The 25,955-nt window shown below is 43.3% G+C and overlaps 3 protein-coding genes across 9 annotated transcripts in view; 2 read left to right on the top strand and 1 right to left on the bottom strand.

Moving 5' to 3' along the window:
* Positions 1 to 25,949, bottom strand: part of ANKRD27 (ankyrin repeat domain 27) — a 54,971-nt gene extending 29,022 nt beyond the window's left edge. For 2 of the 7 annotated variants that reach the window (XR_005626232.1, XM_039696342.1), the window contains exons 1-4: positions 13,253 to 13,352; positions 3,158 to 3,288; positions 2,089 to 2,199; positions 1,281 to 1,437 (exon numbers count right to left, since the gene is read on the bottom strand). Coding sequence is in view for 6 of the 7 variants with exons in the window: in XM_039696342.1 (XP_039552276.1) it covers positions 1,281 to 1,437; positions 2,089 to 2,199; positions 3,158 to 3,274 (385 nt within the window). In the remaining variant the exon portion in view is untranslated. The other 5 variants (XM_039696305.1, XM_039696298.1, XM_039696313.1 and 2 more) reach the window with 5 other exon arrangements.
* Positions 13,809 to 17,777, top strand: LOC120496173 (regulator of G protein signaling 9 binding protein). Its single transcript, XM_039696358.1, has one exon. It carries the CDS (start codon positions 13,846 to 13,848, stop codon positions 14,557 to 14,559), a length of 714 nt encoding a protein of 237 aa, XP_039552292.1. The 5' UTR covers positions 13,809 to 13,845; the 3' UTR covers positions 14,560 to 17,777.
* The window catches only part of NUDT19 (nudix hydrolase 19), a 5,744-nt gene continuing 5,616 nt past the window's right edge, over positions 25,828 to 25,955 (top strand). The window contains exon 1 of the mRNA XM_039696535.1: positions 25,828 to 25,945. Within this exon, the coding sequence (XP_039552469.1) occupies positions 25,828 to 25,945 (118 nt within the window). The remainder of the gene's footprint in view (positions 25,946 to 25,955) is intronic.

Here is a 25,955-nt window from a genome sequence, read left to right as displayed (position 1 = left end):
TGGGATCATTTATTACCACATGCACTCAGCTTATGAGTTGTGTAAGTCATGCTTGAAAGTAGAAGAAAAGCACATTACAGTGTTGACAGAGTGACCATGCAGGAAGTCAGGGTGCTTTAAGCAAGCTGCAAAAATCCCATCGTGGACTTTTACATAAGCTATTCTTTATTTAGACAAGCTTTCTCTGAATGGGAGAGCAAAGTTACAGGAAGCAACATTAAAGCAAATGCATATTTTTTCTGAATAAGACAACTGAATCCCTCACTCAGGAATCATGCTTTTTCCAAAAATTCTTTCTAGTCAAATCTTTCATCTCCAGTCAAAGGCGGCCAGCTAATAAGAGGCTTAAATAATTCTTTTCAAATTACTTCTGAAATTAGAAACTCCTTCACTTCTGTAAGACTGTTATATGACTATAGTAAGTAATGGCTATAAAGAATATCACAAGAAAAATTTTGAGATATACATTAACACCTACAGAATTTAAGGCAATATGAATGGCAGCTGGGTTGATTGTTTTGTTGGTTTTTTTCAAGCCTTCCATACTTCCCTCACAGTACTACTTTCACACTACCCTAGTACTACTTCCCTTTGCATTCACTTTTTTCAAATATTCTTATTTATTTAGGAAGACTAATGTTTTTACTACAGAAAAAGCTGATGCTTCTAAGCTTCTTAAGCAGCTTCTGTTCTCAATTAGTCAACATAGATTGTTATACAAGTTCACAAGGACATGCTGCTCACATTCACAGTATTGACAGCAGTCTTGAAAACAGTCTCACAGCCTCAAGGAGCACTTTCAGTGCAGGACAAAAATTGAGACATTCAACTTCATAAGCTGGGCCACCATCAGGAGGCTGCCACCTAACTGTGCCACACAACCTCTATCCCCCTACAAAGTGATCATGAAAGAATTTACCTCTCCAGTTATTTGTGCATCCACCTTGCATCTCAAGACACACATGATCACATCTAGGATTAAATCCCTTTTCTAAGCAGTCAGCACTAAATTGAGCACAGCTAAGAAAAATCATGCTGGATTAAGTATTCCACAGATAATTCTTAATTCTACAGGACTTATGCCCAAGTCTCAGCACTAGTTTTGCTGGGAGCACTTGGTATTTCTCTGCAGCAGCACACCAACATCTGGCCCAGCAAGCTCATAAATGCCAAGGACTTTTAACCAAACCAACACTTTCCAGAATGAGCACACTTATTAAGCACAGACATTAACTTGCTCACTGTGCAAAAGCAGCCACCAAACTGACATCAATACATACTTGAGCTCTCTGTTTTTTCCAATGGATGAGCTATGCACAGTATACTAAAGCTTTCTTCTTTTTCATTGTAAAACGTTTCCTCAAAGAGAACAGGTACTGAGAGAGTGTAATTAAAACCAGCTCCTAGAATGATGAGGTTTCCTTGTATGAAGATCTCCTGAAACAACACAGAGCAGATGAGGTGTGAAACTCTGCCAGAAAAAAAAAAATATCTCTTTGGCTTCTGCCTCACATAGCCATATTTCCAAGGAGGACAAGAGAAACTTGCAAGGCAAGAATGTGAAATTTCTCCAATTTGGCTCTTTTTCGTGCTGTGTTGACACTGAAACAAAGGCTCCTTCACTGGCAGTGGCTGGCTGAACCCTGCTTACAGCCACTTCCTCCAGCAGTGGACTTATAAAAAAGGTTTCAGACAAGCACCACGGTCTTGTTTTCAGATTTTAGAGCACTTTTAGTAGCAAGGAAATTTTAAAATCCCAACAGCTTAAGATCAGTACTTAATCCCAGCCTCAAAAATACCCCACACCTTATGTGTATTTCTCACACCTGGTTTTCTTTTCCCAGCAGCTCCAGTGAGGACATCTGGAACAGGAAAATCCTGATGGCAGCCTGCAAACTATCCCTAGTGCAAGCTGTGTGCCCAAGTTCTCTGACTGTACTGCAAACTTACAAATGAAAAACCTGGGATCCTCTGCAGTGTCAGCCCTGCTTGCCTTGTCTGTAACCATTAGTTCACACAGCCAGCCAGCAGCAGTGAATCACTTACTGGAGTGTCCCCAAGCTACATGCAGATATCAAACAGAAATACCTTTCCATTTAAGGTTTGAAAATTTTCTTCCAGAGGCTTCAGAACATAAGATTCAAACTGGCAGGATGAAAGACTGTTGCTTGAAAGGCTTCCTTTGCATGGAACTAGCACCTAAAAAAAGTTAAATCATGTTTAAGAGAGAAATGCTGAGTATTGCCAGCTATACATCAGTACCTTTTGTCCTTAAGAGGCAAGCAATTAAATCAGGCTTTTAAATACTTACAGTAAACATACAAGAACCGTAGGTGCTTTTATTTTTAAAAAAAAGGAGAGGTTATCACTAGACACGCAGTCTGATAATTAACCCAGAAATTTCACTTAGTAACTTATCTGAAAAAAAGGCTGACGTGCAACTGAAGCAAACAATACTAAGGGAAGTAAATTAAATCTTCAGTTACTTAGCACCAGTCACAAATAACTTCAAATGGCAACAGATGACTTAAAATTAAGCAGGTAATAAAAAAGTGAAGCATATATTCAAACTCAAAAATGCATCTGAAATAAAAAGATCTAACAAATATCTTGGGTTTAGGCCAAGAGATTGGCAATTTGGGGCAAATTCTTAATTAGAAAGAAACAAATTATATCATCAGGTGACAATAACCTCCATGTTTAATGGAGTTAATTGTGAATGAAAATTAATTGCAAAATACTCAGATTAGTAAATATTAAGGACTGGAGTTTTTATTCCAGGTCAGTTTAATAGCTTTATTTTGCTATGTAAAATGCTGTCAAATGAGTAACTGCTTGTCCACCAGGTATCTCAAAAGGTCAATCCATTTAAGTTAGAAACTTTTGGGAGAATTTGTAACATCAGTTCATAGAAAATAAAGTAAGTTTCCTGTAGGGTTCAGAAACAACATCAACCTTACAAGCTTTTTACTATCTTGCAAAATATAAAAAGGTCCATATTAGTAGATAATGTGCAACTTGAACTAAAAATTGTTCTGCTTCATTTCCAAGTTTTGTAGGCTTCAAATAATCTTTACATGTTTCATAGCAGATATGATATAAATTCAAATCACTACTACTTACTAAGCAGCTTTTAAATATACTCTTTCATACTTACAATACCATGGAGTTCTGCAACTTTGCTGCATAGATCAGGACGTCGCTTCTGAATGGCCAAATAAAAGGGATTTTTCAAGATATCTTCATCATACATAGCCATATGGACTTCAGACATTCCAAGGAGATGTTCTAAAATACATATGGAGAATGGCTGATGTATCATACATGGTATCTGTTAAAACATGATATTTGGGAATACCTAGGGGCACTCTGACTCTTTTTGTACAAAAGGATAAAGCAGTTTCATGCTTTATCCTTTTGTACAAAGCAAAAGGATAAAGCATGAAATATCCTGAGATAAGCAGCCAATGGCATTGCTTAACTACTATTAGAAGTTATTCACACAGAATATTTTTCATGATTATACATTTCCATCGCACAGTTATCATCAATGTCTCCTTAGGCCTTCCAGGTACTGGAGTCTAACTGTGAATATCAGAGAGGAGCAGTTAAGATCCAAATTATTACCACTTTGATATACAAACTAACTTCTCCTGCTGAGATCTAAAGCCAAGAGACAAGTTAACAGCCTGCTCACAGCAGACTCTACTGCACCACGGGACATTGATGCCTTTGCACTGTGCTCAGGTAAGTCTTAACACTCACCTGTATAAGGATTACTCACACACACCACTGAGACACCCAGACAGTGTAACAGAAACCCTCATGTAAGGCAATCCTCAACTTTCCAGGGAAAGTTTAGAGAGGTACAACAAGGGGATATGAATATCCATGCCATAATTAAAAAGCCACCGTGAAATTTATCATAATTTGCGGTCATCTCTACTCCTGTGAAAAGAGTCTCAGTGATTTGAGGTCAGGTTGCTAAGTAACATTGGGCTAAACAGAGCAAAAGAGCAACTGGAGAGTGAAAATCCAACCTGTAAACATTGGAAATGCTGTCAGTAGGTGTCACAGTGCCCTGGAGAAGATGATCCCCCTAAGGAATCAGACTTTCACCTGCTGGCTTCCTCAATTCCAATTCTCTGTAACACATCATACACAAGGGCAGGAAAAACCCTAACAGGTCCTGGAATAACTTCAGATTTTTTTAACAAGAATTGAGACTAACAAGCATACAACTGCTTAAATAACAAGCTTATTCTAGCTTTCCAGTCGTGCAGGTTTCCTTAGCAATCAACAGAAGTTGCAGGATTTCCTCATGCAATTCCAGCTGTACATAGCCAGAAAGGGTGAGCACAGCTAGAGACTTTAACTTGAGCACACCACCCTCACACAGTCAGGATCCCCTTGTTTCCTCCAATGCAGAATTATTCCTAGCACATCATTTGCTCAGTGTGAGCTCACTGTATGGCAGCTGAAGGGGGTGGAAAAACATTACCCAATTCCCATGGATTCCATGCAGATAGCCCTTGCGTTTCAGCCTGCTAACTGAGCTGGGCTCTGGTCCTTCCCCTGACCAGGCACAAGCAGAGTTGGCCCCAAGACCAACCACGTCCTGGGCTCATCCCCCTGCATGGGCAGCAGGTCAGGGAGGAGAATCTGTCCCTCTGCCCTGCTCAGGTGAGACCCTCCTGCAGAGCTGCCTCCAGACCTGGAGTTCCAGCACAAGGACATGGAGCTGCTGCAGCAAGTCCAGAGGAGGGGCACAAAGATGCTCCAAGGGCTGGAGCCCCTCTGCTCTGGAGACAGACCAAGAGAGGTGGGGGGTTCAGCCTGGAGGAGAGAAGGCTCCAGGGTGACCTTATTGCACACTCCAGTACCTAAATGGGCTGCAGAGAGGCTTCGAACAAGGGCCTGAAGTGACAGCACAAGGGCAAGGGCTTCCCACTAAAAGAGGGTGATTTGTATTAAATGTACAGAAGAAATTCCTCCCTGTGAGGGTGCTGAGGCCCCGGCACAGCAGCTGTGGCTGTCCCATCCCTGGAGTGTCCAAGGCCAGGCTGGACAGCTCTGGTAGAAGGTGTCCCTGCCCATAGCCAGGGGTGGAACAAGATGGGCTTTAAGGTCCCTTCCAACCCAGACCAACCAATTCTATAATCCCTGATCTGTTCTATCACAGTGTCTGGGTAAACAGGATGATCACCAGTAATTCCACTGGTTTATGATTACTATAAAGATTTCTTGGCAGGTAGCTGCAATCCAAGTCCAAGCTGTGGGCTCCTTCCTCAGCCAGTGCAGAGGGAAGAGCAGAGGCAGCACAAGCCCTGTGGCAGGTCTGCTGCAGGAACACAGACTGCTGAGCCACACCAAGGGCAGGACAAGTTAGCTACAAAAAACCCTGCCTGCTAAACATCTGGCCTGGCCACAATCCCAACTAAGTCTTAATGACTGCAGCTTGCAGACCAAACGTGACTCAGTTAATTAGTAATATATATAATTAAAAACAATTTAGTGTAAGTCAAGCACCAAGCAGGGCTGTATGTATACACATGTGCAACCTGCAAAATAGTTTGCCACAGCAAGACTTGAGAGTTCCACATGCTTTTTTTGATGGTTTTTGATGTTCCTGCCCTCATCACAGCAGATAAACTGACTGGAGCAGAGCCTGAAGTGAGAAAGGCAAAGGAGCCTTGTAAGCAGAATCCAATCCATGGAAAGCAGTGATGTTTATAACTAAGAAACTGTATGAAGCATGTAATGATTTTTTTCCACACAGGCAGATCAAGCTGTCAGTGAAAGGCATTTTTTCCCACATCTGAAAGGCAAAGGAGCCTTGTAAGCAGAATCCAATCCATGGAAAGCAGTGATGTTTATAACTAAGAAACTGTATGAAGCATGTAAGGATTTTTTTCTGCCACACAGGCAGATCAAGCTGTCAGTGAAGGGCATTTTTTCCCACATCGAAGAAGTAGGTCTTAACTGAAGAAAACAGGCTCAGGTAACAGATCAGGAACACCTTCCAAAAGGGAAGGTAAGCACATGGTTTACATTGCTTGGCAAAGCTATCAAGTCTCTCATGCTGTAAATCTCCAAGAATGTGTCAGACAAACCTCTACTAGAGGTGACAGTGGACATAGCAAAGCTGGGAGGAGGGATGACATGGTCTTTTGAGACACTTTCCAAATCAGCTTTTTCATTAATGCAGTTGTCCCACTGAGACACTTTCATCTGCCTTTAGTTTGGCGGTAAGCACATGGTTTACATTGCTTGGCAAAGCTATCAAGTCTCTCATGCTGTAAATCTCCAAGAATGTGTCAGACAGACCTCTACTAGAGGTGACAGTGGACAAAGCAAAGCTGGGAGGGTGGATGACATGGTCTTTAGAGACACTTTCCAAACCAGGCTTTCATTAATGCAGTTGTCCCACTGAGGCACTTTCATCTGCCTTTAGTCTGGTGAATTCATGTATTTGTCCAAGCAGCAGAAGATGAGCATGCTGAGATCCTCCCCAAGACAGCGATGGAGAAGCTGTTAACACACCACATACTGTCAGGGGAAAAAGCATATTGACACAAGGAGGCAACCAAGCATCAGACTGCAGTGCTAAAACTGCAGAGCACAAATGTCTCCAACAGCTTTATTGCCAGTCTTTCAGCCTAACAAATCTTCAAGTCCAAAGACGTCTTCCCATAACGGGAGGGGAAGAGAACACATACCATAAATCCTCCTCATCATCAAAAAAACTCCAACCAAAATTTAAGCATATTCCCTAGCATAAAAGGTATAAGAAATTTATGTGAGGAGGAAAAACTCCCACAGAAAGCCTGACCTCATTAAGCTTGCTGTCTGACCTCTTAAAACACTACCTATATCTGGGGGGAAAAAAAAAAGCAATTGGAGTGCTTTAAGAATCATTACTGATGGACCATCATATGAAGAGCTTGAAATTATCATCTTCAGTTTCCAGTTCATGAGTTACACACACAAATAACTAGTGATGAGCAGCCACAGATTCTTAGTAGCAGCCATAGATTCGTTTACTACAAAACTACTGACAGGGCTGAATCACACTTGGAACTCCAGCAAGGAGTGAAAAGGAGCTGCATTCAAACATTGAATTGTGGCATTTCAGTTACTGTAATACACCTAAGGTGCCACAGATGTGCTCCACCCCAGGAAGGAAGGTAAATTTCTAGTTCACAGGGGTGTTTGTCACCCTCCTTGAGCAGAGCAGATGGGAGCTCTGCACTGCTCCCTGCATGCATCTTCAGCACAGCAGGAAACAACCCCCACTGGCCACATTGGTACTGTTTTGAGAATCACAACTCCATTTCCTTCCCTTTTCCTCTCCCTCACCCCTGCAGCTGTTCAGTGCCTCATTAGGGGTTAGGTATCACATCTGATTAAAATGTGGCTACGAAAAACAACAGGTGGAATACTTATTACCTAAAACAGTCACTGTATTCACTTAGCCCTCCATCACCTTCCCACAGCATTCTCCAGAGAGACAGAAGTGTGGATGTAGAAGTAATTTAAGTCATCAAGAAAAACCAAACCAAAGGAATTTAGTCCAAAGATTCAAGAGAGTACATTAAAGCTTCCCCAAAGCACAGGCATTTTTGAGATTAAGTCAATTTCTTTCCACCCCAAAAGTTAAATGCATCTGAAAATACTGGCTAATGCATTCCTATAATTCTAGGAACACATTAGAATTCTCCATTAAGAGTTTGTTGGCAGAACACAACATCCAGCTTCAACCTAATTTAACTTGGGGGTGACACAGACTTACTCCTCTAGCTGCACCGTGGACAGCTTTAGCTTCACAGTGAAAACAGAAAACGCACAAAACCCTACATACATTACCAGAACTGATTAATGCTTAACAGAACACTCATTAAGAACTGTCATCTATATTCACTATGAAGTTTACCAAAATCTATCATGCTGAGCAGCAAAGCAATACTCAAGCACTAATGTTATATAAAAGGTTTAAATGGAATCACTTCAGTGTATGGCTTCATGCCTGCAAACACAGAAATAGCTCAAATTGCTGGAAGAACAGAAGCTAGCAGGATCAGACAATCTAATAAGCATTATGTTACAGTTTAAAAAAGAACTATAATAATAATCTTGCAACAGGCTAATCCTTTCTAGATCAAAAGAAGAGTGATAATTCTAATGACAAATTATGGTACAAAGGAGAGCTCAAGTGAAAACCATGGAACCTAAGCATGCCACCGTTTTCTCTAAAACACTGGAAAAGAGGCCTAATTACCTTTGGTAGTGAAAACAGTTCATAGGAATAAATTCTGACAGTTCATTCTCTCATCGATGGTGTTTTCCTTTAGAGATGGACAAGTGAGGAAGCTTTTCCAGAGCTTGCAGATATCAGTTCCTTTTAAGAAGTACTTTGAAATTGAGACAAACAGCCATGAAAGTGGATGATGTCATTGTATTTGCATTGTTACTTAGCAGCTACCTCCTGTCCACATTCAACTTGTACAACTACTTACTAAAACCTTAGCCTCATCATCTTCTGAACATCCTGCTACATCCCTACTAAATACTAATCAAAGCATGCTGAAGGGAAAACATCTTTCATAACAGCATGAGGGATGGTGTATACAAACACTACATAGTCAACGCTGAGCAGCATCATTTTCTGTGTTTTTACCATGGCATTTTAATAATAATTTAGCAGAACAAAGTAAAAACAGCTACCAAAGTCAGTAAAAATTATAGCCAAGTTCAGTAACCTCAGTTGTCTCCAGGACAGCAAGTTAGGATGCTACACAGGGATACTAACACCAAGTACCTCAGTGTCCTCTCCACACACATCCAGCTTCAAAGGAACAGAATGCCAAGTTCTCCAAACTTCAACACCAGATCCATTAGCATGGCAAGAAGCATAAATTCACTCCATTTTAGTTTACCAATGTTGTGAAGTTTCATGTGATAACATCAACTTTACTTCAGCTCCCAACAGCTAAAAGAGGAACAACTAAGGCTTAGTAATCCAGTAACCTGGTATTTGCTGAAGTGCTCAATATAATGAGTGAGGACCAACTCATTACTCAACTAAAAGATTTTTATCTCAGAGTAGCAGATAAATACACATACAAACTTTATCAGAAATGTATTATTCTAGCAACTACACAGCTCCATAAAAAAGGAAAAAAAAGTAAAAGAAAGCAATTGCTCCCCAGTTCTAAGTTAAGGGTTTTTTTAACACAAGTGCTTCCCCCGCACACCTTAAGAGCACCACTTGTTAGAAGGAACAGCCAAAGGTAAGCATATCTTAGAGCTCTTGACAAGCAAACGGGAATCTAACAGTGGAATTTAAATAGACTCAGGCCAAATATTCAAGTTACCACTCCAGCTCCTGTTTTACAGCACTATTACTCCTTGGTTGCTCTGCTTCTGGGCAAAAGTTACAATCTGACCTTTAGCCCTGCATCAGCACTTACCTCAAAGCAAAAACAGGAGATAATTTCTTTTTCTGAGCATTTAAAAACTGTAAAGGATGAGCGTTGAGCACTCTGTGAAAAACACTTGACACTTTCCAGTAGGCCTTGGTCACCATGAAGGAATAAATAAGTAAATCTATTTCTACCCCTTCCAGATTCAGATTCAGCTTGTACTGACTTTTGTGAAATGGAAATATGCAAGAGTAGCACCTTTGAATTATCACATTATAGAGTGGTGAACTCACATCAGTCAGCTCAAGGCTTACAAGCAACCAGTGAAAAACTAAGTTTTGTCATCCCAGAACATCAGCCTGACAGCAATGGAACAGAATCTGGAAAGGAGGGGTCATGAGCACTCCAGGAAGATGCTAATTTCTCGCAGCATTTCCCTTCCAGGCACACATTTCTTTCACTGAAGGGTGAAGAGCTGGCATGGGATCTCCTGCCTTGGGTTTTTCCTCTATCCAACACCTTCCAAGCCTTTTCTAAGCCTGGCAGCTCTGGCCTTGCTACCACTGCTCCACGTCCTTGGACAGGCATCTCCCAGAGCCTGCAGCAGTACTGAGCACACAGGGCTGTACCAGATCCTTGTGCAGCTTCTCACGAGCCCCACCTCCAACTCCAGAACAGAGCTCAGTCGTCAGAAGTGGTGAGAAGGCTCACTCTTTATATTTTAGCAGTGCATTTGCACTGTTGTTTGATGTGGGCACATCCTTACTTGTCCCAGACTTGGGGGCTGGAGTCTCCCCCATCGCTTGTTCCTTTCCTCCAGGGGAAGCACATTCCAATATGTGTGGACCCTTCAACAGCTGAGCTTCCAACTTCTGCCCAGTTACTTCAACATATTCAAACACACCTTGCTTGTCATTAGCCAAGCATCAGGAAGCAGCTGCATCCTCTTTTCACAAGAGGCAGAGCCTAGATTTCCAATTCTCACAGGTTTAGAAGTCCATCAGAGTGGCTGCAAAGAAGTTTCACCCTTTGGCTTGCCACTACTGAAGCTGTATTAACATTCTCTGATGGGCAGCCCTGAGCTACTCCAAGCAAGCCCTGGAACAAAGTGCAAGTGCTGTTCAGTGAACCACCAACAGTTACAAGGAACACTTAGAGGGAGAACATTAACAGCAAACACAACAGCTTCTCAAACGCTTCTCAAAGAAGGATGCTTCCTTCAAATACCAGTGAGCTGTATTTAAGGTCACCTCCTCCTCAGGCTCTCAGAGGTTTCAGCAATTTGGTACTTCACTCCCCTTCTTTGGCAGGGGGTAAATTCTTATGGAGTTGAAATATACAGAGGTTTACTTAAATCAAATGTTTTCATCTATTTAGGCAGCAGTGCAAGGGTAAGAAGGCTGGAAAACAATTCAGCAGTTAAGCTCTAACTAGCAAAATAAATTGCTTTAACCACTACTGGTGTTATAAATACTACACAATGCAACACGTAACAGCCTCAGCTAATTAAGAGCTTCCTGAAAGTAAACATCATGATACACAAGTATCAGTCTAACATTCCCCCATAATATAAATTAAGACTTTTCCTATGGATCAAATTCTCTCACCACAACAAGCAAAAACCCAATCACAGAATTCAAAGAATTCACAATTTATCAGTGATCAGGGAGAGGGAAGGGGTTGATAAAACATTTTATTTTCACTGTATTTCATCCTTACTTTCCTTCTTCATCTCATAGTGGCTTCAAGCTTTGCTAAGCCATAGCAGTCTACCAACCAAACTTAGTCTATAAGCTTACTCTAAAAACAAGTCCCTCAGACAACACTCACCAACCATTAAAGCAAAACAAACCTGCATTAACCTAAAATTCTACTTAAAATTATTAAAATGAGGCTATAACATTTAATTAGTGATATTCAAGATGCATCACAGAATACTTTGCAAACAGCTTTAAGAGTACTGTACAGGAAGAATACGATCATTAACATCTATTGCAAGAAAGCCTTGCCACAGAATCAGGAAATGCATTTTTTCTACTACTCATTATGCTGCTTCCTAAGTCAGTTCTAAGGATTTTTACCTCCATCCTAATAGTTTTCCCAGGACAGTATTTTTGCTAGTCAGCATCTTGTTTGAAAGCAGTATCAAGATTTGGATTTTCAGAACATCGTGCCTGACTGACAAACAACTGAATTTTAAGAGTTCCCACAATCTAAGCAAGTTGTAACTGCATGCAGCTGAACTTAAATTAGAAGTAATCTAAATAACAGGCTCTTCCCACATGACACACCTAAAGATGTACATAAGTATTACCTGATACAGATTATGACTGCTGCTACCTTCAGATTTAAATAGTCACATGTTTCTGAACCAATCCTCCCTCTCTCCCCTTCCCAGACACATCTGCAGAAGTGGCTTCCAGATTCTCACATAACTTCAGTGCTCTGTGGCAGACTTTAAAAACAGCTAAAACAGACACACAAACATGCATAATTTAGTCAGCAATAAGCTTGACACTAATGTCACATAGGACTCCAGCTCCAAACCCAGAGCTAATCCTTTTTCCACCTGACAATGATTAGGCAATTACAAGACTTCACTTACAATCAGATCAAAATCATCCTGTTTCTTTATTCCTACAAAGGAACAGGCATGAGTGATTTGCTTCTTCTAGGCTACCAACATGCAAATTGACAGAGCTATTCGGTTTAGTTGGTAGTAACTTGATAATCTACATAAAAGGTAAGAGACCATTTCTTCCACAGGTAGTAAGTAACCTGCAGCAGGAAGCTACACAGGTTTTGTAACTAGGGCCAAAATTAAAGCAAGATAAAACAAACAAAAAAACCCCAGTGAGTGGAGTCCAAGCTACCAAAATCCAGGAAGAGGAACATAGGCTAGACAACTTTTCAAGCTGGGCTTAGCAGCAGAAAGCCAGTCTGCCTGGACTCTGTTCCTCTTAGCAAATTATCTTGCTCATAACACACACTGCCCTGCAAAGGCAGTGATCAAAGATAAGGGATTGGGTCACACTCCCCTTCTTGTGGGACTTCTGTGGCTTCACAGCTTTTTCAGGCTACTGTAGCATCACAAAACCACTCAGCTCCCCACAAATGTTGGGGTGTATGTGGCAGCATATATCGTGACAAGCAAGCTTTCCCGAAGCCCACTTCAGCAGGCACACCAGGTGCCAGAGACAGCGGAGCTCAGGTCTCGGAGCAGCACTCCATCACCTCCAGCGAGGCGAGCACGGCCTAGTGCCCGGCAGAGCTGCCAAGGGCAGCCGGCGGAGCATCGCTTCTGACAGGGACACACTGCTGCTTCCTGCACTCCCTGACGTGCCACGGCCTGACCCGAGCTAACTGCAGGTGTCCCGGAACGCACACCGGCCCTTCCTACGGATGAGAACAGCAGCGAGCTCCATCCCCAGCCGGGTCCCGGCGTGTCTGCGACACACGGGACAGCCGGGGGGCCGGGCAAGACCAGCCTGCCATGCCCAGCGGGGTTCAACACGGCGGGGACCGACCCTGCCGCGGCGGTCACTGACCGGGGCCATGTGTCCGCACGGCCCGACGCCGCCGCTCTCCGGCCCGGGCCAAGGCCGAGCGGGCACGGCCCCGCCGCCGCCCAGGCCGCAGCCGAGCAGCTCCCGGGGCACGGCACGGCGGGCCGGGAGCGCTCCCCGCTCCCACCGCGGCGGGACGGTCCCAGCGGGAGCCGCAGGCTGCCCGGGGCGGGAGCGCTACTCACACCGACACCATCGCCTCCCCGGCCGCGGAGCCGCTGCCGCCCGCCTCCCCGGCCGCTGCACGCCCCGGCCAAGCCCTACCGGGGTCCAGGGCGGGCCCGGCGCGGCCGCACGAAGCCAATGGCTGGGCAGAGGCGGGAGGGAGCGGGCGAAGCGCTGGGAGCACCGCGGGATCGCTGCCTGCGGAGGCGGAGCCTGCGAGGGCTTATAGGGCCGGGCCGGGCGCTGCCCCCATGTGACCGCGCGGGCGCCCAGCTGGGGCGAGTTAAGTGGCGGCGGCGGGGACCGCCGGCTGCCCGGCAGCCGCTCCCCAGAGCTCTAGCCTTGGCTTTTTTGATTTCTTATTTTTTTCTCCTCCACCCCCGGCGTTTGGCACTTTTCAAACAGCAGCGCCCCGCTGAGCGCGGCGCGGAGCGAGCCGCCCCGGTGGCGCTGCAGGCGGCGGCGGCGCGGGGAGCGATGCTGCCCGCCCGCCCGGGCTCCCCGCCGCCCGCCCGGGCTCCCGGAGCCGCCTGACCAGCGGCTAACGGGGTGCTGGATGCAGGCCCGACCCGGAGGCAGCGCTTGCCATGTGTGCTGGTAGCTCCCGGCTGTGGCAGCGGCCGGGGCCCGGCTCCGGGTAAGGCAGGGCGGCACCGGGCAGGGCGGCACCGGGCACGGCCCCCGCCGCCACCATGGTGAAGGAGGAGTGCAAGGCGCTGCTGGACGCGCTCAACAAGGTGACCGCCTGCTACCGGCACATGGTGCTGACCATCGGCGGCACCTCGGACTCCCAGAACCTGCGGGAGGAGCTCAAGAAAACCCGGCAGAAAGCTCAGGAGCTGGCGGTGGCCAACAGGAACAAGCTCACCACGGTCCTGAAGGACAAAACCGTGAGTAAGGAAGATAAAGCCGAGTTCGAGAGGCTATGGGTGATTTTCTCCACGTGCCTAGAGATCCTGGAGATCGATATGAGGAGAGCCCTGGAGCTGGGCCACGAGTTCCCGCTGAACGTCCCCAAAAAACACCTGATCCAGACGGGCATGAGCGGGGGAACCTCCGGCGTGGCCGCCCGCGCCATGAGTGTCCAGAACATGAAATACGAGGCTGAGCACAACATAGACGTGGTGGATTTGAAAGACCTCGAGAACGAGATCAACCAGGTAGGAGAGATGATGTACGAGATGGAGATGAAGGTCAATGTCCCCCAGTGGACAGTAGAGGCTAAGCAAGACCCAGGGGCTGAACTGAAATCCACCATCAGCGTGGGCGCTTCCTCTATTGGCATGATCTCTGTGGAGGAAAATAAATCCTTCTGCGATATCAGCAAGGTTCTAGCTGGGATTATTTTCACTGCTGTGCTCATTATCGCTATTGTCCTGGCAGTGTGTGTGGTAAAACTGTCTTAGGGTGGTGCACGCTCTGACACGAGCGACCCCTCTCCAGCCTTCTCTGGAGTGTTTCATGCCTCACCTTCACTTCCAAAGTGTGTTACTTGGATGAGCTGAGAATTTTAAACGAACACTTGAAAGAACAAAGCAGAACTTTTGCCTCTGGATAGCCTAAAATGCACTATTTGTTTCTTCATGCTTTTTGAAGAAAAAGGGATGTGAATCAGCCTGCAGAACAGAATGTCTTCGTTTACTGGACTTGTAACAGTTAAGCGAAATATCAGGGTATTATCACTACTGGCTGTAACAGGGATTTGCCTGCTATTAATAGGTCACTATTCTCAGAAGCCTGTGGTTTTTATTCTTCACTAGGTTCTGGTGTTTGCTGCTGGTCACTGTTTACAGTATTAGAGGGTAACATAAATTTGATAGCTAACATGGGTGTTTTGTCTGACCAAGTGAATAGAATACTTCTTATTTTCTATCAAATACAAAATGTATTTCTTGAGCAGAGGAAAGGGGTAAGGATGAAAACCCCAATAAAATAATGCAGCCAACCTCTATTTTAAATAAGTTAATGGTTAGGGAGGGAGGAGAAAACGGAACGATGTTTGATACCAAGTACTGTTTGTTGATTTAGACTGGATTGTAGGGAACCCAGTTGCACGAATTGGCACAGCATATGTCAATGACTAATTGCTTTCCAAATACAGAGAGAAAAAAGGGAGAGTTGCATATTCCAAAACATACTAGCAAGCCTCATGGTTTTCATTCACATTTACCATGGTTTTATCTTTCCCTGCAGAAAGACTTATTCTTGCTACTGATTCTGATTTTTCTTTCTGAAGCAGCAATTTGTACTCCGTGATTAACTATGAAAACAGGAGCAATGAATCTACCCACAGCAGATGCAGTAACATGGGAAAATAGATTTTAGCAAAGAGATACAAGCAGACTTTCCGAATGGGATCCCCTCTCCTCTTGACAGGGAGGGACTGATGCTTGTATGTATACAGCCACATTTCTTCAAGCTCCCAAATTGCAGAAATCCAGACAAAGCTAAAAATGTGTCTCAGTTTCATATCTCAGTCATGTCTGATTAATCATCTGGGAAACAGGAAGCCTGTAGGATTGATAACACTACAGTTCTGGAAGGGAAGTGCAACAGCATAAAATTTTCAAGTGCTTCTCTATGGAATTGTCAACATTTAAATATAAAACTCTGGGAACAGACACTTACTTAGCAGAGAAACTTTACAGTATTTTGTAAAAAGGATTTATGTGTTACGGTATTTATTATTTACTTTGGGAAATACCTTCTAGTGCTGTGAACAAACACTGTCCGTTCAGGAATGCTTGGTAGATGTGCTACAGTGCCATAGGTGTATGGGGCACTCCACAGCCAAATATAAAGACCCCAAAATACTGGGGGTTTAAGAAGTCATTTTTCTTCATTGATTATTACAGGAACATGATCAAAAAGTAATAATCAGACATGTTTTGTGAACAGTCTTCATGCTTGTTAAATAAAATTGACAACATGCACAAACACCTAATATTTTAAAATATTTTTACGTTAAGAACTAAACATACTTCAAAAAACTGCAGCAATTTGTTCTTTAAAACTTAACTGGATTGGGGGGGAGGGGGGAAGTGTATTTGAATCTGTTCACTTGTAAGTGAGGAAAAAAATAGTAAGGGGAGGCCTGAATTCAAAGCTATAGATTATCCTGTTGAAGGATAATGTGAGCTCTGCCTATTGGTCCAGTCTAAATCCATTCTCTCAGGAATTCAGAGTGTTCCAAGACAACTCCACATTCCTTTCTGCTGTGTTTCACTCATTCCATAGAATATGTTTTATGTGTAGTTGATCTATGTCTATAGAGATCCCTGACAGCTTTCTAACAAAGCCAGGTCTGCATTTATCGGTGCTACAGTTCCAGCCTGCCTAGACAAGGTGTAATTGCTGAGTGTTCACAACCACAATAAATAAACATATTTAAGGAAAATACAGCAAAAGCTGCAGAAGAATGTACCTATTTGGATTGCCACCTCTTGTCATTAAGGACCTGTGGATGTTTTCAATTTTGCATGCTCACTTAGTTCACAGGAAGGTAGAGAAGACATTGGGCTTTATTCTGTGCTTCTGAAAACTCCATAAACCTTGAAATCAGACCATTTAACCACATGTTCTCAAACCCCCAAGTCATGAATGCAAGTCTGTTTTCTGGTGGCTAAGTAAATGGTAACAATGACAACATTCATTATCTTTTATCTCGGTCGGTATCTCCCACATACCTAACCATAGATAAACAGTTTATCCATGCTTAGTTGTGTAGGAGAATTTTTAAGAATAGGTCATTTTTGAAAGCAAGCCTCAGTGGGTTGTTAAACTGTTACATTTTCAGTCCATTGCAGTTTTGGTTTTTTACTTGGATTTTTTAATATAGGACTCAAAGAATTAATATAAATAGCCTTTAAGTATGTAAGTCTTGCTTTATTATGAATATGCATACAATTAATATTTAAAGGATTGGCCTTGGAAAAAGAATTTTCAAATCTTAAGACAAAGCTGGCTGCAAATCAATTCATCATTAGTATGTTCATAAAAATCTGTACATCTTACATTTAGCCTATCTGAAATCAATAGATTAAGTAGAATTGTAACAGAGGATTGGCACTGTCTACATGGATAAAGTGCTGCCACTCGTCTCCTACACGTGTTTGTTCCATGTGACAGAGTTTGGCACGACACTGCACAAAACCAAAACTAAATGAAACCTCCATTGCCCAAAAGTACAGAGGCTTCCTTTAAATTAAGAAATAGAGATATAGATTTGCGGTCTTCATTTTTTCCTCCTACTGGAATGCAACTGGAAGGAGACTGGAAATGCTACTTTGTAAGTGAAAAATGGGAATTCATACTTCAAAATGTTCTATATTGAAACACCATGATGAAAAAAGCACATACTCTCATGCTGATTGGTGAGAATGTAATTATAGTCCAGGAGAATATGGTCATTGCTTAATTAATATCAGTGTTGATCTACTTCAGCTCTTTTGTCTTTATTCACAGAATACACATATTAAATTTGCTGTATAGTAAAATCTTACTCCTGACTTGAATTACACTGGTTTTGCCTGTGCATGGGTGGTATTTTCTACACTTTGAATAATGCAAACCTGTTACTGTCACTATTTATTTAACTTAAAATAAAGTACTTCCTTATAACTTACTGGTTTGCTTGCAGCAGTAATTCAAATAAAATCTGTCAAAGGAGGCCACACAGTTGATCAGAGGGATAAAGCACCTCTGCTGTGAGGAAAGGCTGGGAGAACTGGGATTGCTCAGCCAGCAGAAGACAAACTTTGGGGTGACCTAATTGTGCCCTTCCAGTGCCTGAAGGGAGCCTGCAAGAAAGATGGAGAGAGCCTATTTACAAGGGATGGAGTCACAAGGGGGAACAGCTTCACACTGACGGAGCTGGCTCGGATGAGATTCTGGAAGAAATTGTTCCCTGAGGGCAGTGAGGCCCTGGCACAGGCTGCTCAGGCTGCCCCATCCCTGGAAATGTTTGAGGCCAGGCTGGACAGGGCTTGGCACAATCTGGTCTGGTGGAATGTGTCCTTGCCCATGGCAGGGGTTGAAACCAGATGATCTTTAAGGTCTCTTCCAACTCAAACCATTCTATGACTCTTTGAAAAGCTGGAATATTAATAGAGCTTATCTGTAGTAAGCTCTTCTAAACTAAACTTCCTGTTTCAACCACAGTAATAAAAGTAATGTGCTAAGCTGTCTCATTAGTTTGTTAACATAAACACACCCTTCTCAAGCTCCCAAATTAAATAATGATGTAGCTTATACTGCCAGGGAAGCAACAGTCTCAAAAACCAGGAAATCCCTGCCTTAGGAAAGAGCTCCAGTAACATTTAGGCTAACAGGTGATTCTGCCTTCAGCCTGGTTGTCCAGTGTTAAGTACAGAACCATTGGCCTGGACAACCTGAAAGCCAGACTAGACAGGACTAACAATTGGATTCTCCTTGTGTTAGGATCCAAACTCTGTCTCTTTCAGCCAGCAAAGCTGGCATTTACTTAACAAAATATTTACACAGCCTAAGGAGTGTGAAACTTGGTCCTGTGCTTTTGGTAGCAGCAATGATCAACAGTTGTATCAAACCATCAGAACTGAGTTTGTTAAATCCAGCAATTTGTAATTTCATTCCAGGATTTCCAGTCTATCACCATAAAAACCCATTACACTGTTTTCTAGTTTAGGAACACAGGATCATAATTAAAGTGATTCTTCTGATTTTGCAAACAATGTAACATCAAACTTCAGCACTAAGAATAAAAATAAAATTAGTTTCAAAATTCTTCATGTAAGTATGAAAATATTTTTTACAGTAATGCAATTATTTAAAAGTGGACTAAATGACTGATGTAATTAGCACTCAGATTAAAAATTAAACATGTGCTTATTGTTTGTAGAGAGGATTGGTTACAGGCTTGCTTTTCCTTCTCTGGAAGGTTTGTATTGTTTATGTTTGCTTTCCAGAAATGCCTTCTATTTAAGTGCTAATGGAACTCCTAGTCAACATATTTACCCTTCACAGATTTTCATTATGTAAAAAGTCATTCAGTAAGACCAGTGGATTACAGATCTCTAAATGCTTTCTCTCAATACGATTATATAAGTCTTTTAATACAGGAAGAGATCTGGACAAAATAGTTCACACGTGAGCAGCATTTGCTACAGTACGTGTACAATAAAATTGGGATAAGAAAATAATGTCTTTCATATAAAATTATCCACATGTGTTTAGGAAACAACAAAAAAAGGAAAGGAGGTGGATGTATGTGGTAAATACCAAAATTTGCCTTTTGTTATATACAACAGCATCCCAATGTTAAACTACAGCTTCTCTATAAAAAAAGGAATCTCTTATGCCAAATGGGACAGAGGATATAAAATATCCCTGAGTGGAACTGACCCAATTCTCTTATGTCTTACAGAGTAAGAGTAGAAATATTTTGATTTGCTACATGTTGTTATCCATTTTACAGAAGACAATCCTTATCTCCCTCGGTTCCACACTGCCAATGACCTTCTCCTGAGGAAGGCAGTCCCACCTGGCTGGATTCCATCACCATCCTCCCAGCTCGCTGCTGCGGTACTGGGTGCAGCTGGGATGTCGCTTTGGCAGCTGCCACTGCAGAACCTGTGCAAAGGTGAAAAGTCACAGGGCGTTTAGCCAGCACCAGGGCTCTGGTGGATCCTCTGAGCCAGCCAGGCACGAGTGTTCCACGCTGGGAGCAATGTGACTGCAAACACAAATCCAATCACAACCTCTCTGCAACCGCCACCCACAGAGGCCACTTACCAAATGCAATTATGTTTATTGCTGAGTTCCAGTTGTTTGTGAGAATATTTACTGTGATTTATCAGAGCGACAGAAACTGACTTCTCAGCCCTCCGCAGGGCCAGGTGGGTTTTTGTTTTGTTCTCTTTCCTTGAATTTTATGTTTTATTTACACTGCATTGCATGACATTATTTATCATATACTTAAATCTCCACCAAATTAAACAAACTCACAAATCCTCTCAAAGCTAGGTGTAATTCAGCTGCACAGAAATGGAAGTCACAGCTGTGCTATAAATGTGGTCTGTTATTTTGATCATTTCCACTGTGCATGAAATTGTCGCTGCAGTCTCTGATCAGTCAGGTCTGCCTCTCACACACAAATGTTCAAGTAACACACACAGATGAACTCACTGATGTGCCACAGCACTAAGAAATCACACAGCCAAAAAACTGACTTCAAAAATCATGGGGCTTTTGAAAGAATAATAAACCTCATATCCTACAGTCATCTACAACTGTCTTGAGAAAAAAAAATAAATGCAATTCCTTGTGTGATCCAGAAAAATCTATGCATAAATGTTGGGGAAAAAAACAACATAAGAAAGGGGAAATGAGGAAAAAAAGACAAAAGAAAATACTTAACTATTTATACCATATAAAATGACTGAGGACTGCTAGAGACAGCAAACGTGATACTCCCTTAGCAACTTAATCTAATATACTAATTGCAGGTGTAACTTAAGATATACACATTTGAATTCTGGGTCCTGGAAGGTGTGCTCCAAATGATTCCTGAAACAAGCCACCAGTACTCAGTCTGGCAAGAAATTACATGTGTGAAAACTATTCACATAACTAAAAGCTGCAGAATTAGAACCATAATTTCCATTTCCATAAGATGTGTAATCCATTTTGTTTCTGTTGGAAGTAGAACAGTTCCAGTTGTTAATACTATCTGTAACCTACTTTTCTCATCTGCCTAATTTGTTGGAATATCATTTTGTATGAAGTTAGCTGGGGTTTTTTTTTTCATTTTTCTTTGTAGTCAATCTATATAATGGTGTTACAATCATAAACCTGCATTTCCTAGATGTGACATTTATTCACAATTTGGAAACAATACTTGAAAACCTATATGGGTTGAATAATCTATTTACTTTCAATATTAATTATTAAGTCTGCCTATTTGTTGATATTAGAGGAGCTAAACAATCTAAAAGCTTTAGCATGCCATTTTGAAGTGACCTGGAGCTATTTGAAACACCATTTGAAATAGCTGAAGGCAATTAAAAGATGTGCAGATGGGGCACTTGGGGACATGGTTTAGTGGTGGACTTGGCAGTGCTGGTTTCGTGGTTGGACTCAATGATCCTGGGTTTTTTTCCCCAACCTAAATGATTCTGTGATTCTACAATACTGTAAAATAAGGCAGGTTAAGAATCAGTAGACAAACGTAGTGAAATCTCAGCATTTTTTGACACTTGAAGTTGTCACAACTCATTATTGTAGACACTGCATCTGCATGGAGACAAAGATGCATCTAAATTAAACCAAGAACTGGCTCAGTATAATCATCTCCAACTGACAGGATAGCATGTAAACTAAACTAAATGATGAAATGCTGATGGACCTTGTTTTTCATCTGAAATTAATTATTACAGTGGTGAAATCTGCACTGACCTGTCTGGGCAAAATAATTTATGCAATGATGTAACAAAAGGAATGAAGTAATTTGATTGCCAAGTAGTGTAATCACATAGAAAAAAACCCAGAAAATTAATTTCTATGTATCTAGTGACCTACACTTGCCTTTTTTTTTTAAACAAACTTGTAAGCAGTAACTGAATTGTAGAGAAAAATGTTGAAGTAACCTCTGCATTGCTGAAATATGATGCCACGAAGAATTATTATCAGTGCAATAATCTTATGGTATTTTATTTGAGGTAACTTTTGCATCACTCAGAAGAGTTTCTTTTTCAACACAACACAATCTGGTTTTGAAAACAGCCTGAAATACAAAATTATTTGGGGTACATTGAGTACACAGTTGTATGTTCTGGCATACAAGAAGCATGAAAGACAGCTGAATTCTTTACTTTTTAGCAAGGACACCTTTTTATCTTTTTTTAATCATTTAATTTGGAGGGGACCTCTGACTCTTTCTCTACTCTCACACATGTATCTAGCTAATTCTTGCTATGAGGAGACTTCACACTAAAATGCCCTGTATTCCCAGCCTACAACTGCCCTTGAAACATCAATGCAACAAACTGGTGTGCTTGGTTTAGGATTAGTGATAAATTTTCTCAGATTTTCTCTTTCTTTCCTGAAATCACTCATAAAGCTATAGAATATTTAAGTACAAGTGAGATAAGCTCTGCATTCTAGCAGAATATATTGAAGAAAAAAATCATCTCAGTTGGAGATGAAACATGCTCTATGATAACCTTACATCCAATTTGCCTTTAACAGTTATTCTGTATTCATGTGAGCTACCTCCAGCAGGTCAGCTATAGCTTTGAGGGGGCAGATACACACACCAGGAGCTGATCTTTGCCTTTCTTAGCAGGAAACTGGAAGGGGGCAGAACATCCCTTTGCATCCTTCATCTTTGCTCACAGAGTTTCTGAGTGCTCATTCTCAGAACCTCCTGCAATCTCCAGTCCTGATAACTGGGTCAGGTAAAGACTCACGCACTCCTGGAATTTCACACGAGATGACTTCAGCTTTGCAGTGAATGGATACTGAGCTACTCTTCCTAAGACACTTCTGAAAGAAGCCAAAAAACCTGCCAGCAATAGGGCGAATCTGCTGACCCTCAGGAAAGGAATGGCACCTTCGTAACAGGTGACTTATACTGCAGAACTGTGTGGAAAACCAAATGGAGTAGGGAAGAAAGTTTACCCTAGCTTGCACTTGGCTGTGTTTGGGCCCAAAGAACTGCTCTGGGTGCTGAGCTCAGTCCTGAGCAGAGCTGTAACCCCAGCCCTGGCATTCTCTGGGTGACCGAGGCCACAGCACCGTGCCAGCCACACATCCCATTCCCACTGCCCTGCAGGAATGCCTTTGGAACCAGACCCACGAGGTTTAATGCCAGTGGGTGCCAATGAAACCAGGGGAGGCCACCAGGTTCTCAGGGGGATAAAGCACCTCTGCTAGAAGGAAAGGCTGAGAGAATTGGGATTGTTCAGCCTGCAGAAGAGAAAGCTTTGGGGTGACCTAAGTGTGCCCCTCCAGTGCCTGAAGGAAGCCTGCAAGAAAGATGAAGAGAAACAATTAACAAGGGGGAATGGCTTCACACTGACTGAGAGCAGGCTTAGATGGAGTATTGGGAAGAAATCATTCCCTGTGCAGGCAATGAGGCACTGGACAGCTGTGGCTGCCCCTGGATCCCTGGAAGCGTCCAAGGCCAGGTAGGATGTGGCTTGGAGCAAGCTGGGATAGTGGAAGGTGTCCCTGCCCACAGCAGAGGGAGAACCAGGTGATCTTTAAGGTCTCTTCCAACCCAGACCATTTTATGACCCTATGCTTCATTTGCCAGGGTATCCCTGCTTTACATACTAGCACTTGTGAGCCTTTAGACTGTCCAAGATTAAAAAAACCAAACCAATATTTCAGTTAGAAACTTAAGATAACACTATAATCATTGCTATTCTCTGGTATCAAATTTTCCTAGATATGTTCTGAAATTATGGTCCAGGGCTATCAGATATCACATTTTTGCCAGAGTAAGACAGTTTTCTATATGTGTGGGTATTTTATCTGATTTGAAAGTGATACCGTTCATTACTGGTAGATGAGCACTTTCTACTTAAAATGCCTTTATGCTGAAATGGTCTGACATAATGGACCCTAAATCTTTTTGATCAGCCACCAAGCTTATTGGATGTTAAATCTTTAAAAACCTCAGTAGTTTATTAATATTTCACCAGTAAAGCACATTCCTAACAAGACGTATGCTTAACGCAGTGAAATAGTTAACTACACAAAGAGTGCAAAAGGCAAACAAATATCAAGATGAATGTCATGGTTTTAGATTCAAAGTGCCTCAGTAGAAAACAACAAATTAATGAGCCTTGTGCTTCAACTGCCTAACGTGGTAATTACTGATGAACAAAAAGGATGAAATCAGTGAGGAAAGGGCTGCTCGGGTTAACAGATACCATTGGTTTTGCTTGTATATTCAGTGATAAGCAAGGGAAGGACAGGGAGGCTTGTCTGCTGTCTGGCCACTCATTTTAGCAGCATCAGCTGGCTTGGCTGACCTGCTCTGCTCTGCCCACTCAGGCACCAGGGTGAGCTTATGGCCCAGCTGTGTCTGGGCACACCTCAAGGTCATTTTTGGATTTGTCAGTTGACATGATCCAGCATCCCACTGCTTCAGCTGCTTCTAAACTGCACTTCAGTTCCAGTGACACACATCTCATAAAGCACCAAGTACAAGTTCAAACAGAAAATCAAATTGAGAGGTTGTCAGAAGCATGTACACGTACATGGGTATTTGCCAAATGCGATCTGGCAAGAGAAGGATTATGGATGGGAGAAGGATTTTGCATGTTAATACCACGTAAACACCATTCTTGTAAACTTCTCAACCTGTGTCATCAACTTCTTTCTGCTTAAATTTCTTCCACATTAGGGAAAATTGAGGAATCAAAATCAATTAACAAAATAAAATGTTTCCTAAAGGTTCAAAGAATTTTTCAAGATTTTGCTACCTTGCTGAATTTTTTTTTTCAGCTAACAAGGTACTTAAAAACCTCAAAACAAAAGAGCTCTGTAATGATAAACTAAAACTCATACTCCTCTCATTTGGAATGTACTAGAACAAGTTCAAACAACGTTGACAAACGTCACGTTTAACTACAGACCTAAAATGACTTTTGCTGTCAGCATGGCTTGCTGTGGCATTGAGATAAGGAGATTTCTGCGAGGCCAGCTGGCGGGTCAGCAGCAGCATTACCAACACAAATCCGAGTCCTTGGCTCCTGACCCCGTGCTGACTCCCGGGGCTGGAACTGCAGACCCTTCCCTCTGCTCAGGGAATTTCTGGGGCTGGAACTGCAGACCCTTCCCCGTGCTCAGGGAGGTTCTGGAACTGCAGACCCTTCCCCGTGCTCAGGGAATTTCTGGGGCTGGAACTGCAGACCCTTCCCCGTGTTCGGGGAGATTCTGGGGCTGGAACTACAGACCCTTCCCCGTGTTCGGGGAGATTCTGGGGCTGGAACTACAGACCTTTCCCTGTGCTCAGGGAATTTCTGGGGCTGGAACTACAGACCCTTCCCCGTGCTCAGGGAGGTTCTGGAACTGCAGACCCTTCCCCGCGCTCAGGGAATTGCTGGGGCTGGAACTGCAGACCCTTCCCCGTGCTCAAGGAGATTCTGGGGCTGGAACTACAGACCCTTCCCCATGTTCGGGGAGATTCTGGGGCTGGAACTACAGACCTTTCCCTGTGCTCAGGGAATTTCTGGGGCTGGAACTACAGACCCTTCCCCGTGTTCGGGGAGATTCTGGGGTTGGAACTACAGACCCTTCCCCGTGCTCAAGGAATTTCTGGGGCTGGAACTACAGACCCTTCCCCGTGCTCAGGGAGGTTCTGGAACTGCAGACCCTTCCCCGCGCTCAGGGAATTGCTGGGGCTGGAACTGCAGACCCTTCCCCGTGCTCAGGGAGGTTCTGGGCTCCCAGGAAGCTCCTGGGCATTTACACCTTGTGATGCCGTAAATACACTCCGTGCTGTGTATTTACACAGGAAACGTGTGATCCAGCGAGCCGGCCCAAGCCACAGCCTCCCAAGCCACTTAAAGCCATCGCCTCGTTTCTCCCGGCCATCGCTGCCTTAAACCCTCTGTATTGCCTTAAGCCTTCGCCCCCTGAGGACACCCGCTACTTACCGGCTCAGGGCTGAGGGGGGCTGAGGCATGCCGGCGCTGTCCCGCCTCCCGCGGGCCTCCCCCGGCGGGGCCCGCCCCGCGGCTGCAGTGGCTCCTCCGGGGGCGCAGGCGGCGGTGCCGTCCCGCCCGCCGCGGGAGCGCGGCTGCCCCGCCGC

The sequence above is a fragment of the Passer montanus genome, unplaced genomic scaffold, assembly GCF_014805655.1.
Source record: "Passer montanus isolate IOZ18808 unplaced genomic scaffold, ASM1480565v1 scaffold113, whole genome shotgun sequence".
NCBI lineage: Eukaryota > Metazoa > Chordata > Aves > Passeriformes > Passeridae > Passer > Passer montanus.
This window is presented reverse-complemented; position numbering and strand designations above follow the sequence as displayed.